Source organism: Macaca nemestrina, chromosome 6 (genome assembly GCF_043159975.1).
Source record: "Macaca nemestrina isolate mMacNem1 chromosome 6, mMacNem.hap1, whole genome shotgun sequence".
Taxonomy (NCBI): Eukaryota; Metazoa; Chordata; class Mammalia; order Primates; family Cercopithecidae; genus Macaca; species Macaca nemestrina.
In genome coordinates, this window is record NC_092130.1 from 60,607,027 (window position 1) to 60,626,995 (window position 19,969).

At 39.4% G+C, this 19,969-nt stretch overlaps 2 protein-coding genes across 2 annotated transcripts in view; one reads left to right on the top strand and one right to left on the bottom strand.

The window, feature by feature from the left end:
* Positions 1–19,969, bottom strand: part of LOC105500034 (large ribosomal subunit protein uL10m-like) — a 44,417-nt gene that overhangs the window by 13,658 nt on the left and 10,790 nt on the right. The window lies entirely within an intron of this gene.
* Positions 2,899–13,653, top strand: LOC105463196 (tubulin alpha chain-like). The gene is given in 3 exon segments (XM_071097912.1): positions 2,899–2,958; positions 3,793–3,973; positions 13,160–13,653. Coding segments are annotated over 3 exon segments (735 nt in total).

Consider the following 19,969-nt stretch of genomic DNA (forward strand, 5'->3'; position numbering starts at 1 on the left):
TTCCCTCATCTATCTTCTTCTGAGTCCCCAAATTCTTCCAACCTCTGCCCGTTACCCAGTTCCAAAGTCACTTTCACATTTTCAGGTATATCTACAGCAATGCCCCACTTCTGAGTACCAATTTTCTGTATTAGTCTGACCTCAGGTTGCTATAAAAATTCCTATAAAATTTTTCTGTATTAGTCTGTGTTCACATTGCTTCCTGAGATTGGGTAATTTATAAAGAAAATAGGTTTAATTGGCTCCCAATTATGCAGCCTGTACAGGAAGCATGATGCTGGCGTTTGCTTGCCTTCTAGGGAGGCCTCAGGAAACTTACTATCATGGTGGAAGGGAGAATGGAGCAGACATTTCACATTTCACATGGCTGGAGCAGAAGGAAGAGAGAGTGAGGAGGGAGTTGCTGCATAGTTTTATAGAACCAGATCTCATGAGAACTCAGTATCATGAGAACAGCATCAAGGGGATGGTGCTAAACTATTCTGTGAAATCCACCCCCATGATCCAACCACCTCCCACCAGACCCCACTTCCAATAGTGGAGCCTATAATTCAACATGAGATTTGGTGGGGACACAGATCTAAACCATATCATACGTTCATCAGGAATGTTGGCTTGAAATTTTCTTTTTTTGTTGTGTGTTTGCCAGATTTTGATATCAGAATGATACTGGTTTATAGAATGAGTTAGGGAGGAGTCCTTCTTCCTTGATTTTTGGGAATAGTAAGTAGGATTCATATCATCTCCTCTTTGTATGTTTGGTAGAATTGGGCTGTGAATCCATCTTGTCCAGGGCTTTATTTGGTTGGTATAATTTTTATTACTGATTTAATTTCATTACTCATTATTGACATGTTCAGGATTCTTGTTTCTTCCTGGTTTAGTCTTAGGAAGTTGTATGTTTCTAGGAATTTTCTATTTCTGTGGGATCAGTTGTAATACTACCTTTGACATTTCTGATTATGCCTATTTGGATCTTCTCTCTTTTTTTCTTTGTTAACATAGCTAGCAGTCTATCAACCTTGTTTATCCTCTCAAAAACCAACTTTTGGTTTATTGATTCTGTGTGTAGATTTTTGGGTCTCAATTTCATTCAGTTCTCTGATTTTAGTTGTTTTTCTTCTGCTAGCTTGGTGGTTTGTCCTTTTTTCTATTTCTATTAGGTGTGATGTTAGATTCTTAATTTGAGATCTTTGTAAGTTTTTGAGTTAAGCATTTGGTGCAGTAAACTTTTAACACTTCCTTCACAGCATCCCAGAGATTTTGGTATGTTGGGTCTTTATTTTCATTTATTTCAAAGAATTTTTTAAATTTCTGCCTTAATTTCATTGCTTACCCAAAATTAACTCAGGAGCAAGTTGTTTAATTTCCATGCAATAGTGTGGTTTTGAGGGATCTTCTTGGTATTTATTTCTATTTTTATTCCATTGTGATTGGAGAGTATGGTTGGAATGATTTCTTTTCCTTTTTTTTTTTTTTTAATTTATTGAGACTTGCTTTTGGCCAGCAAAAAAAGTGTTCTAATCTTGGAATATGTACCACATACAGATAAAAAGAATGTATACTCTGTGGTTGATGAGCAGAATATTCTATTAGATCTTTTAGGTCCAATTGGTCAAATGTCAAATTTAAGTCTAGAATTTACTTGCTAGTTTTCTGTTCAATACTGTCAGTGAGGTGTTGAAGTCTCCTATTGAGTGGCAGTGTAAGTCTTTTGTAGATCTAGAAGTACTTGTTTTATTAATCTGGGTGCTCCAATGTTGGTTGTGTATATATGTAAGATAGTTGTCTTCTTGTTGAATTGAACCCTGCATCATTATGTAATCTCCTTCTTTGTCTTTTTTACTGTTGTTAAAGTATGTTCTATCTGATACAAGAATAGCAATCTCATCTCTTTTTTTTGTTTTTGGTTTCAGCGATAGATCTTTCTCCAACTTTACTTTGAGTCTATGAATGTTGTCAGTGAGATAGGTCTTTTAAAGACAGCAGACAGATGGGTCCTGGTTTTTAATCCAAATTGTCACTTTGAGCCTTTTAAGTAGAACATTTAGACCATTTACATTCAAGGTTTATGTTGATATTAAGGTTTGATCCTATTGCAAAGTTGTTAGGTGGTTGATTTATAGGATCTATGGGCTATTTACTTAAGTGCAACTTTGTGGTAGCAGGTATTATACTTTTGATTCCATGTTTGGAACTCCCTTAAAGATCTCTCATAATGCTGGTGCAGTGGTAACAAATTCCCTTAACATTTGCTTGCCTGGAAAAGATTTTATTTCTCCTTCACTGATGAAGCTTAGTTTGGCAAGACATAAAATTATTGCTTGAAACTTCTTTTCTTTAATAATGTTGAAAGTAGGCCTCTAATCTCCCCTGGCTTGTAATATTTCTGCTGAGAAATCTGCTGTTGGCCTGATGGGCTTCCCATTGTACATGATCTGACTTTTTTCTCTAGCTGCTTTTAAGATTTTTTCTTTAGCATTGACCTTGGATAGGCTAGTGACTATATACTTTTATGATGTTTATATTGCAAATATTACATCATTTTTAAAAAGACAGAAATCTGATCACACGCTACAACATGGATGAATCTCAAGGGTATTATGTTAAGCACAAAGTTTATGGCAGATGATAGATGAACCTGACAGTGATAACTTAAGCATACCCTGAGAATGCCCACATATGACAGATGTATACATGGGCACTGTGAATTCAGACTTTTGAGCATGACCAACCTGGAGATTAATTCCTTATCTGTAAGAAACATCTGAGGCCCTTGCCCATCCCATGAAACACAGGCTGTACAGGTGATCAAGGCCCTTTGTTTGGATTAAATGAAGATTGTCAGGTGGAGGTAGTTGAGGGAAGGGTGATAAGTGAAAATGCTATATAACCTGCATGCTTTCTGCAAGCTGTGGCAGTTCTGTCCAGCCCCCTCTCACTGGACCAACCCTGTTTGTAAGTTCCAAAAAGCCCTATGTCTCATTTCTTATTTTTTTAATTGCTAGTGACGGATTTTTAAAATGTTATACACACCAACACATCATTTGCAGTTGCTGGGCTAGGTGATCTCTGAGTTCCTTCCAGTTTACAATTTCTAGAATCAAAACTAAGAGTTGTGTGTCTCAGTAACTGGTCTCTTTGCCAGGTGACCCCCCTCTGGGTTTTAATCTTCCCTATGTGAGCTACTCACCTGGGTTAGTATCCACATTGGGGTGTCATAGAGCTGTATCATGTTTACAAGTCCTCAGCTCTATATGGGTTGAGGTTTTGCCCTGTGAACTAGATTGGAGGTCTTTGAACAGCTATTTCACACAGAGAACCCTGTTGTTTAAGTTGAATGTTACATGGACTTCTAAATATGTTTAACATATGAAAGCAGAATTGCTTTGATGTAAGTAGGCTGGGGAAGAAGGAGTGAATGACTGTGTTCCATTTCCTACCTGATTAGCAGGTCTTTCTCTTCTGAGTAAAGCCTCTATCCAAGTTCAGAAGAAAAGCTTTAGGAACTGGAGGAAGGAAAGCAGGAGCCTGAACTTCTTTATCCCTTGCCCCAAACAGAGCAGCTGCTGCTCTTATCAGCTGCACTGAGTTTTCGCTTAGGCTTCTGTTTGAAAAAGGGGTTTAGCTGCTTTAAAAAATATATATTTAAAAAAAAAAAAAAAAACCTGCCCTTAGAGCCGCTATGCTCGGGCCTGCTCCCACACTGTGAAGTGTACTTTCATTTTCAATAAATCCCTTCATTCCTTCCTTGCGTTTTATTTGTGCATTTTGTCCAATTCTTTGTTCAAGATGCCAAGAACCTGGACACCCTTAACATATTTTGGCAAGCCAGCCTGGAGAGTCTTACAGCGGCTGTTTCCTATTCTTATAAACCTCATAGTATGCTTTGGAGGGGAAACCTGCAGGTGGCGACCACCTAAGGTCAGAGACATCTGGAACTCTAAGACTGGACCCCACAGGAGGATGCTCCGTGGGTTCTGTGGACCTCACACTCAAAAGAAGAGGCTCTTGGCAGAGGTTCTGAGGCCTAGTATTAAACCCTCCTTAGAATTTTCTCTCACAGTTGCAATGCTGCTTGGTCCCAAATTTGTTTAAAATCTGAAGTTTACTGTCTAATGGGAAAGTGGGATGGCATTGCATGTATCCAGGCTTTTGTGTTCCTGTTGTAAGTAGGGAGCCTGGTTTATGTGTGATGCTCTCCTTTTGTACTGTTTGACCCCAGTGCTCCTGTAGTCTGGGGAGGTTTAGCCTTTAAAAATCAAATGGCCAGCCAGGCAGAGTGGCTCACGCTTGTAATCCCAGCACTTTGGGAGGCCGAGGCGGGCGGATCACGAGGTCAGGAGATCGAGACCATCCTGGCTAACACGGTGAAACCCCGTCTCTACTAAAAATACAAAAAAATTAGCCGGGGGTGGTGGCGGGCACCTGTAGTCCCAGCTACTCTGAGAGGCTGAGGCAGGAGAATGGCGTGAACCCGGGAGGCGGAACTTGTAGTGAGTCGAGATCACGCCACTGCACTCCAGCCTGGGCAACAAAGCGAGACTTCCGTCTCAAAAAACAAACAAACAAACAAAAAATCAAACGGCCATGGAGACTGCTTTACCCAAAATTTTGGTTCACAGCCTTCCTTGGATTATCTATTGGGGCAAAGTAAAACCAGCAAGCTTGTATTGCTATCTCATGGCTAAGGTTTCAAGCTGTGGGATCTTTGTTTATGTGTGTATACATGTCTAGATGTGTTTATTTGTATGCACACTTATTGTTATATGTTGTGTCTACCAAATTGGCTTGTAAGTAAAAGACCGCTTATAAATTAAGTAAATAAGTGTTAGCAATTTTCAAGTTCATGTGATTTAAAGTACAATTTTACTAAACAAGCTCTCCTTAAAATTATTGGTGGAATAAAAATAGAAATGCCTTCAGAATTGTCAGCATACATTTTGTCTGAATTTTATGTTTGTCTTTGCTAAATATTTTAAAATGTCAGTGTTAATTCAAGCTAGGAGCTGCTTAGGGCAAGTCTGCCTCCCATTCTATTCAGTCTCACTGAGATGAATTCATATCTGATTGCTTCCTTTGGAAAGGCTAATTGGAAACTCAAAAGAATGCAACAATTTGTCTCCAACCTGTGATCTGAAAGCCCCCAAGACTCCTCACCTTGGTGGTCCCGCCTTTCCAGACCAAACCAATGCTTGTTTTACATACGTTAGTTGATGTCTCATGTCTCCTTTGTTAAAAGTAATAAGTACAGTGAATGGGATAAATGTCTTAGGTAAACTTTTTGTGTAAATTAAAATCCTAAAGTTACTTTTAATGCTCATTTAATATCTGGGTCATTTCCAATTAAGAATTGTTGTAATATGAGGAAATATGTTTCTAAAACTGTGAATTGTTCTTACCGGTAAATGCCCACTATTATTCAGGATTTCTTGCTTTTTAGGGTTCCACTAAAGTTTTAGGTTACTAAGGGTATAATTTTAGTTAACACATAATTCTGTATACAAAATGTGCCAGAAAGGGTTATAAGTGAGAAAAAAAGAATAATTTTGTCTAATTCAGAAGTTATCTAAGAGTTAGTTCAAATTACAGATTTGAAAATGTTATTATGAAACAACGTGGTAAGAAATCATTAAGTAGGGGAGAAAGATGTGGAAAAAGTTTAAATAATAAAATATTCAAAAAAAAACCAAACCTGACCTAGATGAGGGTATCAGATATACTCATTAATTTTTCAGATGACACAAATAGGGATTAAACAAACTGCACAAATTGAAATTATAAGCACCAGTGAATGTTGAATAAATAGATTAAAAAGATGGTGGAATTCTGAGGCTACCAAGCCAACCAAATAAAGTGTTACTGTTTAGAGTAGAACTCCAATTTTGAAGAGAACATAAATAGAAGTCAACTTGGCGTGTAAGGTCCCTTGGCCCTATTGCCTGCTTGCTGGCACTCCATAAGGAGCTACAATTCAGGCTGGACGTCAAAATCTACAGGAATGAAAAGCATCTCAGGCAGCGAGGTTAATTAGCGAGGTTAATTAAAGGTCTGTAACATAAAGCTTAAGAAAACAGCAAAGTAACCAAAATTTTTCCATCGTGATAAAAATACTATGAAGAGAGTCAACATTAAAGAAATAATAAAGACTGAAAAGGCAGCAAAGGGAAATACAAAAATTGAATTACGTCAAAATCTAAAACTTTTATATACCAAGGACACTATCAGTAGAGTGAGAAGATAACCCATGGAAAGGAAGAAAATATATATCTGAGGCTAGGATGGTGTGTCATGCCTGTAATCTCAGCAGTTTGGGAGGCCAGGGTCGGAAGATTACTTGAGGTCAGGAGTTCAAGGTTGCAGGGAGCTGTGATTACACAACTGGACTCCAAGCTTGGAAAACAGAGCAAGATCCTGTCTCAAAAATAAAATAAAATATATATACACACTATATATATAATATACTATATATATAATACAATATATATACACACTATATATATTATATTGTAATCCCAGCACTTTGGGAGGCCGAGGCGGGCAGATCACGAGGTCCGGAGATCAAGACCATCCTGGCTAACACGGTGAAACCTGTCTCTACTAAAAACACAAAAAATTAGCCGGGGGTGGTGGTGGGCACCTGTAGTCCCAGCTACTCTGAGAGGCTGAGGCAGGAGAATGGCGTGAGCCACTATATGTATAGTGTGTATATATACACTATATATAATATATACACACAGTATATATACACACTATATATAATATATATAGTGTGTGTGTGTATATATACATATAGCAGACATGCCCCGCTCCAGAATAGGATGTATTTATCGTATTTGTGTCTCTTTCATCTGTGTTTAGGTGAAAATAATAATCCATTCATATGTTAATCTAGTCTTTTGTACCATTTTTAATCAGTTTTTTTTCATATAGCATTACAGAATGATAACTTCAGGCAAGTCTTTAAGACTAAGCTAGAGCTGACTAGCAGATAACCAGTGATTAAAGTCAGCAGTCACTATTGAGACCAGAGTTTATTATTTGGACATTAGAAATGTTTGTCATTAGGCGGAGCTTGCAGTGAGCTTGAGATCCGGCCACTGCACTCCAGCCTGGGCTACAGAGCGAGACTCCGTCTCAAAAAAAAAAAAAAAAAAAAAAAGAAATGTTTGTCATTAAAATGAAAAGTAGGGTTAGTCAGTTAATGAATCTGGCACAACAACATCTGGGAGGAAGGGAGGACAAAACACTGAATAAGTTCAGAAACCAAGGAGACATTATGAGCCAACAAGGTCAATGCCTACATGTTCCCTTTTCTCTCCGCAAGATTTGAACTTCCTATAAATCCAGTCATTTAAGATGGCAGCCTGCTCCAGCTCTGGAAAGCTTGAATGCCTGTGAAATGCCAACATAAATGAAAATTTAATAGCTTTCCACCTGCAGCACCTGTGCAGATAAATTGTACCAGGCTTCAAACAAGCCTCAATATGTTATATATGGAGCAGCTGGTCCAGTCAATGTTCATTTGCTGAATGGTTTCTGTAATCCCAGCTTGAGCTGGAAAGGAATCTCTAGAAAAGTAGTTAACTCAGAGTGTCCATGCAAGAAGCATCTGTCATCTAAACCACTTTGTGGGAGATGCCTGCCTTCTCAGCTGTGGCAAATGATGAGAAAGACTGCCATCAGAAAGAGCAACAATGTTCGTCAACACATGCTTTCCAAAGTGACACAGCAAGTCTCCTTTGCCACTAGCTCAGGTTGTTAACTCCTGGCCCCAAATCAGAGTCATTTACCAAACACCCTCCTTGGAATAAAATGAACACTTGGTTATTCATGATACTTTTTGGCCCTGTCCCATCAAAAGGCACTTTAATAACCTGTTTATCTACTAAGAATATATATTCTGTCATTGTTTCTACTCTGCCAAGTTTGTAAGTATTCCTGTCAAAAAGAATGAAGAAAGAAAGTCATGTTTGGGAGCAGAACATTAGAAGCCTTGCAACAACCCAACAAACTGCATTACACTGTCTTACTCCCAGAATTATCCCACTGGGTACAAATACATATTATAGGGATAGTATATTTTTCATATAAAATGTTTCCTTTGGAAAATAAATTGTTCTATTAGAAAGATACATGCATGCCTGTGTTCACTGCAGCACTATTCACAATAGCAAAGACATGGAAACAGCCCAAATGCCCATCAATGATAGGCTGGATAAGGAAAATGTGGTACATATATACCATAGAATACTATGCAGCCATAAAAAGGAACAAGATCATGTCCTTTGCAGGGGCATGGATGGAGCTGGAAGCCATTATCCTCAGCAAACTAACACAGGTACAGAAAACCAAACACCACATGTTCACACTTATAAGTGGGAGCTGAACAGCGAGAATACATGGACACAGGGATGGGAACAACACACACTGAGGCCTGTTGGGAGGGTGGGGGAAGGGAGAGCATCAGGATAAATAGCTAATGCATGCAGGGCTTAATACCTAGGTGATGGGTTAACAGGTGCAGCAAACCACCATGGCACACATTTACTTATGTAACAAGCCTGCATATCCTGCACATGTATTCTGGAACTTAACATTTTTAAAAATGTAACCTCTGTTTGTATGCAATGGCCTAAACCTGCCCTATCTTCTCATGTGATTATTAGTTACTTATGTTCTTTAATTGAACTGGTTTATGAGATCTGTTCCTTTGTTGATTTATATCCACTATCACTGATCCTAATCAGTGATATCAAGGATCTTCAGTAAAAGGAAAAGAATGATTGCATATATATAAACATATGTTTATACGTACCTTCCAAAACTAATAAAATCACATGCTGGAAAATCAATAAAGGTAAGAGACCCTTTTATGCTCCATGTCCACCTGTTTTCACATTGTCTCAATTCTACTATTGACTTTGTCTTCCATTTCTAGATCCTTTTCCATCCTTTCAACTTATCTTTTGAGTGAGCAAACTAAATGGCTTTAATGAATACTCACCCCATGCCTTCCTCCACTACTGAAACCTTGTCATGCATTTCCAACGTGAGCACCTTGCCTGAGCCACCCCTTAAATCCCCATGATAGGGAGAGGGGGTGGCTCAGAATTTTCCATGAGAATGAGATTAGAGGCAAATAACCACCCAAACCTTCAGTCTAGACTAGATTGTTCTAAATTTTACTTTGAGGAAAAGGATTTCTTTAAATGATGGTCATGTAAAATGATCATCTACTGGGAATGTGCTTTAGCATTTAGCATTTCTTCAGGAAAAGCAAATGACACTTGGTTTTTTACAAACCCTTTATAATCTATCTGATGGCTCAAAATCTATTAAGAAGATTATTATGGATGATTTTATAGCCAAATACAGTGGCTTACAATTTCTACCAATACTGGTTCTGTCTTCAAAGCCTAATGATTATTTCTACACATAGCTTTACATTTCAATTATTTATCATTCCCAAGCCATCAGACATGGATTAGGAACAAAGTCAAAGTAACAGGAAATTATATCTTAGTATTATTTTTAAACAATTAATTGTTCCCAATTCAGTGAAATGAATTTTGTTTTACACCAAATTACAATAATTCAGCTCTAATCTGTAACTTCAGTGCTAGGCTCTACTTACTGGAAGTTTAGTTCATTCGATTCCTAGACTTCAGCACAGAAGACCTCAGCTCCACTTCTCATTTCTGCCACTGAGTTCCTGAGTAATCATGACTGGGTCAAATGAAATTCCTTTGACCTTTTTTTTTTTTTTTTTTTTTAGAGGGAGAGGTTTGTTTTTTCTTTCTTCATTTGTAAAATGGCAATAATCCAAATTTAATTTGCAAACAGCCCCCCAAAGTCAGAGACCTCAGTTTAGGATTTATTTTCAAGCTGTTTCTAGAAGCTCTAAAATTCTGCATAGTTGAGTATGTTGCATACAAATAATTTCACCCAAATTTTTTATTTTAATATATTTTAGGCCGGGCGCGGTGGCTCAAGCCTGTAATCCCAGCACTTTGGGAGGCCGAGACGGGCGGATCACGAGGTCAGGAGATCGAGACCATCCTGGCAAACACGGTGAAACCCCGTCTCTACTAAAAAATACAAAAAAAAAAAACTAGCCGGGCGAGGTGGCGGGCGCCTGTGGTCCCAGCTACTCAGGAGGCTGAGGCAGGAGAATGGCGTAAACCCGGGAGGCGGAGCTTGCAGTGAGCTGAGATCCGGCCACTGCACTCCAGCCTGGGCGACAGAGCGAGACTCCGTCTCAAAAAAAAAATAAATAAAATAAAAAAAAAAATAATATATTTTAACACTTTGGGAGTATACTAGAAATTACTAACTCACATGTATTATAGACATGATTTTAACACATTTTGGTGAACATCCTTTCAAGGTATTGCCTTATTAAACCATTCTTGTGTGCAAATCTCAGTATAAAGCTTCTATAGGCCAGGCATGGTGGCTCACGCCTGTAATTCCAACACTTTGGGAGGCTGAAGAGGGCAGATTGCTTGAGCTCAGGAGTTCAAGACCTGCCTGACCAACATGGTGAAACCCCGTCTCTACTAAAAATACAAAAATTAGCCAGGCATGGTAGCGGGCGCCTGTAGTCCCAGCTACTCAGGAGGCTGGTACACAAGAATCGCTTGAACCCAAGAGGCAGAGGTAGTAGTGAGCCTAGATCATGCCACTGTACTCTAGCCTGGATGACAGGAAGAAAATCCATCTCAAAAAAAAAAAAAAAAAAGCTTCTATAAAAATCTGTGTGTATAAATGACCATCTGTTAAGTATTTCTTAGTGAAAATATATATTAGCCCTGGTCTTTTTCTTTTTTAAAGTCAGTGCCTGATTTACTCTCATTCTTCAGATGTATAAGCAAGTCCCCCCATATGTGGATGGCTTTATTGAGGCCTATCTGCTAAGCCAGCCCATAGTGAGCATGCACAACACCTGGTCATTATTACATAATCTGTGGCAGTGTAGCAAGAGGATGCTAGTGGTGAAGTGAAAAAAAAAACACTGCGACTAAGTTACTACAGGGTTGGTTAATGGGATTTTGCAATCATGTTATGAAATCATCCTGGAGTTTCAGGGTGACAAATTTGAATTATAAAGGGTTAGAAGAGGACTTAATCTGGGTTTCTTGCAACCAGATAGAATTTTGTATAGGGAGAACCAAGGAGAATAGAGAATCCATGATCCTTGAATATCCCTCAGCCTGATATCTCTTGGTATAATTTGCTAAGTGCACATCCTTTGAGCTTATCACAGTAAACTGTATCTTCTATAAGATTTATATAACTCATTTTTCCCATATCAGTAACCCAGTCATGCAATAACATGACCCTCCCACATTTACGCCAGGTAAGATTCAGACTAATCTGCTTGGAACATAGTCTTATCATGTAATAGTCGATTTTCCAATAAGAATTTAATTTCTAGCAGGTCATGTCTTCATTTTGTTGAATTATAAATTTTAGTACTTACCTGTCTGACTTTGATGTTTATGAGAAATACACGCAGCAGTTAGATATTGTTGGTGATTAAATTTTGAAATGAAAATTTCTTACCGTCTCTTTCATGTTTCTGGATAAATAATGAGTGCAGTGAGAGTATACCGCAGGCTGTTACCATTTTCAGCTACCTGTCTGTTGAATCAGTGTTTTCATATATAATTATGTTTTGGAATTCTACAGAATATTATATCTGAAAAAATTATTCAATTGCTGGGAAAATAAGAGTTTGACAACTGCTATTTTGAAGATACAACCACTGATATCATTTGCAAACCATCCTGATAGGCAAACACAAAACACTGAATGTATGGTCCCAGGTGTATTTGGAAGGCAGAACCATCCTATGAGTGGGCATCACTAGTGAGAGACTTCTTACCTCTTGCCAACCTGACACACAGAGGGAACAGTTCCCCAAAATCAAATGTGCAGTCAATGCATGAAACTAGAAAAGTAAACCTGGGAAGACATGAAATTTGGACTTTGCCTACCTCAGAAAGAATGAAAAATAGGTGTCATGATGATAAAATGTTATCAACATTTACTATAAATGTGGGGTGCTTCTGACCTTGCTTTTATATTTATGATAAAGAAGCAGTTGTAAGATATTAAGCTGTGATTATATATGGTTTCCAGGTGAGCCCTTAACCTTCCTGTCCCCTTCAGTCCCTTCCTATTGGTCTCTATTCATTTGCTTTCTAGAGATGGGCTCCAAATTCAAAATCAAGCTACTCCTATTAAGTTATGCAGGTATAGCCTTCTAATTAAAGTTGTATTGAGAAGATAATCTGCTTTTTACTAAGAAAGAACTTATACGTTGCTTCCATTTTCACTCCTTTTATTCCTCAAATAAGAGAACAAAGTGAGAAAGGTAGAGAGTTGCACTTTTTACTTTGCCTTTTAAATAATAAAGTAGTAAAAGAATATGAACTGACAGCCAATTGCCCTCTCATATCCATTCTTCTCAACTTGGTTAATAGCTATCAATTTAATCTAGTATTCATATGTCACCAATCACTACTGTTTGCAGACAATTGAATTCAGCAAGATTCCATGACTGTACATGACATTGGAATTAAATGACATTGGAACTGTTTATCTTAGATTATTTACCCCTTACCATTTCACATAAGTGATACCTACTGTGTTAGTCCGTTTTCACACTGCTGTAAAGAACTGCCCAAGACTGGTAATTTATAAAGGAAGGAGGTTTAATTGACTCACAGTTCCATGTGGCTGGGGAGGCCTCAGGAAACTTACACCATCTTGGTGGGGGAAAGGGGAAGCAAGGCACATCTTCTCACGGTGGCAGGACACAGAAGGAGCAGGGGAAATGGCCACTTTTAAAACCATCAGATCTCATGAGAACTCACTATCATAGGACAGCATGGGGGAAACTATCCCTAGGATCCCATCACTTCCCACCAGATCTCTCCCTTGACATGTGAGGATTATAATTTTGAGATGAGATCTGGGTGGGGACACAGAGCCAAACCATATCCCTACTCTTACATGCTTAAAGTGAACGCATTTAATTATAAAATTAATAGAGTCATTATGCTTTTTATACCACTTTTACACTGTATAATTATTTTTAAAATACTGTAAGTAAGTAATGTGTATAGGGAAATGTAAGTTAACCATAAAGATAACTTTAGCAAGATCACCAGTGCTTGCTTTGAGCCAACCATTCAGCTGATGAAATGTGACCTTTGCCATGGTAAATACATGGCTTGCTGTCTGTTGTACTATGGTGACATGGTTCCCAAAGACGTCATTGCTGCCATTGCCACCATCAAGACCAAGTGTACTATCCAGTTTGTGGAATTTTGCCCCACTGGCTTCAGGGTTGGTATTAACTACCAGCCTCCCACTGTGGTGCCTAGTGGGGACCTAGCCAAAGTACAGAAAGTTGTGTGCATTTTGAACAACACCACAGTTGTCGCTGAGGCCTAGGCTCACCTGGACCACAAGTTTGACCTGATGTATGCAAAGCATGCCTTTGTTCACTGGTACGTGGGTGAGGGGATGGAGGAAGAAGAGTTTTCTGAAGCCCGTGAGGACATGGCTGCCCTTGAAAAGGATTATGAGAAGGTTGGAACAGATAGTGCTGAGGGAGAGGATGAGGGTGAAGAGTATTAACCTGTATGCTCTACTTTTATACTCCATTGTCTTGGGACTGTCTCATTTTTGTTCTGTGAAAATGTCCATTATGCCCCTAAATTATCAATAAAAGTAATAATTCCATTTTAACTGTCAAAAAAAAACCTCACTAAGCATGTTACTCTTAGTGAAATCAATGCATGGTCTAGCCTCATATAAGAAACAGAAAAACAAAAAACAATCTATTAAAAGATTATTTAATAGATATTAATAGATGAATAGAAAGCAACTTGACAACTTTGTTTCCTCAAGAAAATGTCTTCATATGGTTTCTCCCAGACTCAAACTCAGTAATAAACATCTTAGTTCAAGTAGTTAAATGTGAGAAATGGGGTAGGGGACATCCAACAGGGGAGTAAGATGGTGAGAAAGAGAAGAGAAAAAAAAGCATTAAAGGGTCTGTTATTAACTGGGTAATATTATAGGCAACTGGAGTTAATCCACAGAGAAACTCTGGGAATCAGAAAATTCCACTTGAAGGAGAAGGGAGCTAGGGCATTTGTGTACCCCTCCCATCAGTCCCTGGTTAAGAGCTGTTCCTGGAGAGTTCTTAGCTCCCATCCCTCCCTCCCTGCTGTCTACACAGACAGAGCAGGCATCAATAGCTTATGGAAGCTCTTGGGCCGGAAGATGGCAGATACCATGTGCCAGGTGGAAGTCTGCCAGAGTGCACCAAAGAGGTAAGATCTAAGAGATACTGGAGGGGCACTGAAAGAGTTGCCAATAGAAGACAAATGCCAAGTGCAAATTCAGAGGGGTTCACAAGTCATCTAAGCAATTGAGCAAAGATAGTAAGTCTCTTTTGACAAAAGCCTAAGATGAATTACTCTCTATGATTTTAATAATAATTGCTGGTTACCATTTATTACGCAGCTCCTATGTGCCAGGTATTTCTTTGAGCAACCAATATCCATGATCTCATTTAAAGTTCACAGCAACCCTATTATGATCATCACCAATTTACAGATGGGGAAGTTAGGGTTAGAGGGATTAAGAAATTTCCTGAAGTAACAAACCAGAGTAAGTTCTCTTTCTGCCTCCCATTGCTTTCTTAGGTCCTTAGATTGAGAGAAATCTTTTCCTTAGAATGAGTATACACTAAGCTCTAGAAATTGTATCTAAAGAATATGACCATCCACAACCTTCAGAGAAAGACCTGTGTCTTCATATCTTTGAAACGACAGCCTGTGTACCAAAAATGAAGAAATTTCCCACCTGGTGGCCCTGCCAAATGGGCCAAATTTCTCATAAAACCTTTTATGAGAAGCTCTCATTTCATGCTCTGTACCTGCCTCTTTCAAGTTAGCACTTTTCTTTCTCTGTTTCTTTTTCTTCTTCTTCTTTTTTTTTTTTTTTTTTTTTTTTTTTTTTTTTTTTTTTGAGATAGAGTCTCACTCTGTCACCCAGGCTGGAGTGCACTGGTGTGATCTCAGCTCACTACAACCTCCACCTCCCGAGTTCAAGTGATTCTCCTGCCTCAGCCTCCCAAGTAGCTGGGATAACAGGCTTGTGCCACTGCGCCCAGCTGATTTTTATTGTATTGTTAGTAGAGATGGGGTTTCACCATGTTGGCCAGGCTGGTCTTGAACTCCCAACCTCAAGTGATCTGCCCACGTCAGCCTCCCAAAGTGTTGGGATTACAGGCGTGAGCCACCACACCCAGCCAAGTTTAACATTTTTAAAGAGCTGCAAGCTCCATTAATTACAAGACCATCTCTACATCTGTTTCCTTTCCCATCTGACTTCCATTCACACTGCCTAGTCATTGATGGGGAAGTTTATTTTTTGTAGCATCCTTCCAATCTGACTTTTCTTTTACCTCTTCACATTCTGGCAATTTTATTCTAAATCTCCAGTTAGAACTTTAAAATAGATTTTTAAAGAACATCTGGATGTTAGAACCTCAAAGACCTAATGTGTAACCATCTTCTATAATAAACCTAAATTCAAATCCATTTTAAGTAGCATTTTGGGCAAAATAATATTTTATACTCACGTGCATTTGTTCTCTCTTACTCCTGATTTCCAAATCTTTCTTAAAACTTTCAAACTTTAAGTCCTCTTATGCTATCATACCCAATTTTCAATTACTTGTATCAAAGGAAAAGGATATCATAGGGGAAAACCCTTCTGTGCTATTTTACCAGTCTAATTTCTAGACAAAAGCTTTGAAGTGGTAACAGATAGAAGAAATGTACATTCAAATAAGCTGTAAGTGAGGAAGACAGACCAACAATTAGCAATGAAGGTCAAATCCTAATACAACAAAAGCCATGGAGAATACTGATATCCTTTGTTGGAGTGACATTTCACAGACATTGGTACCTTGTTAAAGATTACATTTCCAAGATCAGAATGTATAATGATGAAACATGCTCAGGAATAGAAAGCAAGAGGGTTTTACTAACACTAACCCTCTAGAATTTATAAATGGTACTGGATGACTGACAGGAAGATAAGTAGCACATTACCTTTAAGGGAATTTTGTTACTTTCAAACCACGCAGGGTGGCAGGGAGGTAGTGGGGGTGTCTGCCGTGATTAGTCTTCCTTCTTGCACCTTGGTTGTGAAACACAATGCAGCGTTAATCTAAATGTAGACATAGGTGTGCATGCATAGGTGTGTGGGCACATACACACGTACACACACACACACGCACACATATGGAGAAAAGGAAACCTTTCCTAAGTCTGTGCTTGACAGAACTGAAGATCTTTTATCAATGTGACTGGAGGCTTCCTTCACATCCTGGAATTCATTCCACAGGAATATTTAACCTTCCTCAAAAGTGAAGCTAAAGAGTCTTCCAGGAGTGGCTCCCTCCCCCGAGGTAGGCCTAAGTCTTCTCTTAAAATAAAAACAAGGTAAATATTTTAGAAAGCCAAGAGACTTAGACCAGTCTATACACGAAAATGTATTGAAATTCATTCATATGGAGAATTCATTTCTTATTTTAACATTACTTCTGAAATGTTTGACTAGATCTGGATCTCTCACACACACACACACACACAGCCTTTGGTGGAGAAGAGAGGGTGTTAAATAAGTGATGTATTCAGCAACTAGTTTGAAGAGGAGAGATGCTTTCTGGCTTTTTGATAACTTCTTCTGAAGCAAAAACTGGTTACCTGTGGCGAGGTCCAATCAAAACTCCATTGCCTCCTTTGAGGTGAGCCCACCAGGCCTGTCCTGCTCTGTTCTAGGGGAGCAGCACTGCATGCTGAGCTGGTGCAGATTTGGACTAGAGAAATTTTTTTGAAGAAATTTACAACTACTCCACATTTGCCACTGCTTACAACATGTGGCATACATTGCCTCAGCCGGTGCAACTCATTTTATCATCACGATCATTAATTAAATCTTTTTCTCATGACAAAGAAAGAAGCTACTGAATGTGTAGGAAGGGCCCATAAAAAGGAATATGATCAAAGGTCATTACCCTTTCATCCGCACAAGCATGTGGGGATAGAAAGAAGGTAAAGAGGACCAGGAGTCATAAAGCTAGAAATTCTGCAAGTGTCTTGGCCCTTACTGCTACAACTTCTAGGTCCCTGCCCCAGAATTCCTTAAATTTCATTTTTTTCCATCAGTTGTTATTTTCACTTGGCTACTGTTGGGAAAAAGCTGAGTGTTGGGAAAAAAGTTGAGGCAGGTCTTGCATGTCTGACATAATGCCCAGGGCTCAGGGCATAAAACCCCTCGTGGTACCTGGAATGAGTCCAGACTTGCTGGTTCCTTGTTTCTAACTTAAACTAGAAGAACATGCTCCCCATTATCTCCAGTAGCAGAATATGTTCCATGTGCTTCAAAAGAAATGCTAAACCATCACAGCTGTAGATCATGCGCTTGCCCTTTTGACTACCACATTCTCACCACCTGTTTCTTTGTTTGATCACCAATAAATAGTCTGGGCTTCCAGAGCTCGGGGACTTCACAGCCTTCATACTCGCGTTGGCTGCCTGGACCCACTTTCTCTCTCAAACTCTCTTTGCTCATTCCTTTGACTCCGCCAGACTTCGTCACCCCCACGACCTGGTGTTGGGACCTGATCACCCCAACAGGCTACTACATGTACAAGACCCTTTTTCTTTTTCCTTTTTTTTTTTTGAGACGGAGTCTCACTCTGTCACCCAGGCTGGAGTGCTCACTGCACTGCACTCTCAGCTCACTGCAACCTCTGCCTCCCAGGTTCAAGCGATTCTCCTGCCTCAGCCTCCCAAGTAGCTGGAATTACAGGTGCCTGCCACCACACCTGGCTAATTTTTGTATTTTTAGTAGAGACAGGGTTTCACCATGTTGGCCAGGCTGGTCTTGAACTCCTGACCTCCTGATCCACCTGCTTCGGTCTCCCAAAATGCTGGGATTACAGGCATGAGCCACTGCGCCCAGCCACCAGATCCTTTTTTTATAGTGATCGCCCTTTTGGATCCTAAGGTAATTTAGAATAATGCAAAGAAACATCTGCCTTGCAGAATTAGGAAATTTACTGAGCATGTTACTCTTAGTGGAATCAATGTGGTGGTGCAGCCTCATGTAAGAAACAGAAAAACAAAAAAACGAAACTCACTGTCCCCTACCCTCCACCTTAGCCCCAGTGACCTACCTAGTCCCGTATGGGACATTGGTCCACACACAGAAGAATTTGAGCTTACTCCATGTTGGCTGATGCTCAGTTAAATCCACTCCATACCCAGGTACTTTAGTGATTTCTCTAAAACACATCTGATGAAGTCACTTTTCTGCTTATTAGCCCATAGAACAAGTCCAAACTTGTTAACACAGTCAACAGAGCTCTGTCTCCCTTCCCAGTCACTCTCTCCCTTGAATTTTATGCCCAACCATACTGAAGAAAGTGCACATTCTCTTCATCTTAGAGATTCTGTACAGACTTTCCTTCTGCCCAAAACTTTTCCGTTTCTCCATCTTTGCCTGGGAAAGTCCTGGAAAATTCTTAGTCACCCTGCAGAACTCCAATGTCACTTCTGCTGAGAGTCTTTCCTGGGTCCCCCATTCCCTACCCCAACAACTAGACTTAATTAGCTGATGCTCCTGTTTGCCTCCACAGTTTGCACTTACCTCTTCTATCTCCTACATCGTCATTGCCTATTTATTTATCAGACTCTCTGACTGAACTATAAGCTCCTTAAAGCCTGATAATTCGTTTTCTTCACTGTTGTATCTCAAAACCCAGAATACTACCTAACACATGACAGTAACTCAATAAATACCTAGGAACAGATGAATGAATGACAAGCTGGCCAATCCCTAATGCTATTCCTCACTCCCTAACCTGCAACCCAAATCACAGCCCAGTACCATCCCTCTTCGTGCGCCATTTGTGAATTTCCAGCAACATTCTTCCCATTCCACACATCCCTATTCACATTGTGCCCAGAACTCCTCAAGCAACTTGTGACTATTCAAAAACCAGTTTGTACCTTCCCTTAGCTGCCTCTACTATGGTCCAAATTATCCCTAATAATTTGCTGTCCTTGGCTCCTGTAATACCAATGTTACATAAATATCAGATATTTGTTCCATGAAAGGGAACAAAACAGATGAAAATCCCTTTGCATTGTACCAGGAGCAGCATAACATTTTCAGGGTCTGGGCAGTGCCATTGTCAGCCCAGACAATTCATGTCTTTTCTATAGCCTCAGCCCTGCTTTTTCTCAGAAAGTGAGAATCCAAAGAGTATATCAGAGAATTTCCTGGACCTCCAAAGTTGTAAACAAACTCCGTCTTTGAAACACCATCTAGACAGAACAAAATATAAGAGTCTACATGTGAGGAAGCCAAGATCTCCTCTGTGATTTCCCTTCTGGAAACTGTGTAGTTCATTGTTGTTTCCATAGGCCATAAAAGGTGATCTTGAAACTCAGGTCTGTACCTGTTCCCATCTTGAAACTCAGGTCTGTACCTTTTCCCTACAAACATCTAAGCTTGCATCCGTCTGTGTGCTTTGACCCACTAGAGCCTGATCATGCATCTAGATGTATAATAGGACTTTTTCTGTCTATCTAGGGACCTAGAATCTTTCATATCAATCCCATTAAATCTCCTAAGACGGAAAAACCACATAGGTGTCAAAGCTGTGTTCATCCCTGTTTCACAAACCTCATCATCTTTTCTTGGCCACATGCAGCTATATTTAGGAAGATTCCATTTTGAACTGGAAACAAAGTCATGAGGGTGAGAGTCACTTTGGGGCTCCCCCTTAGATACGGGCTTCCAGACTTACTAGAAAGCTCTTAAGAGGAAGGTCAGGAAGGTCACCTTAACTCAGGGAAGCCCA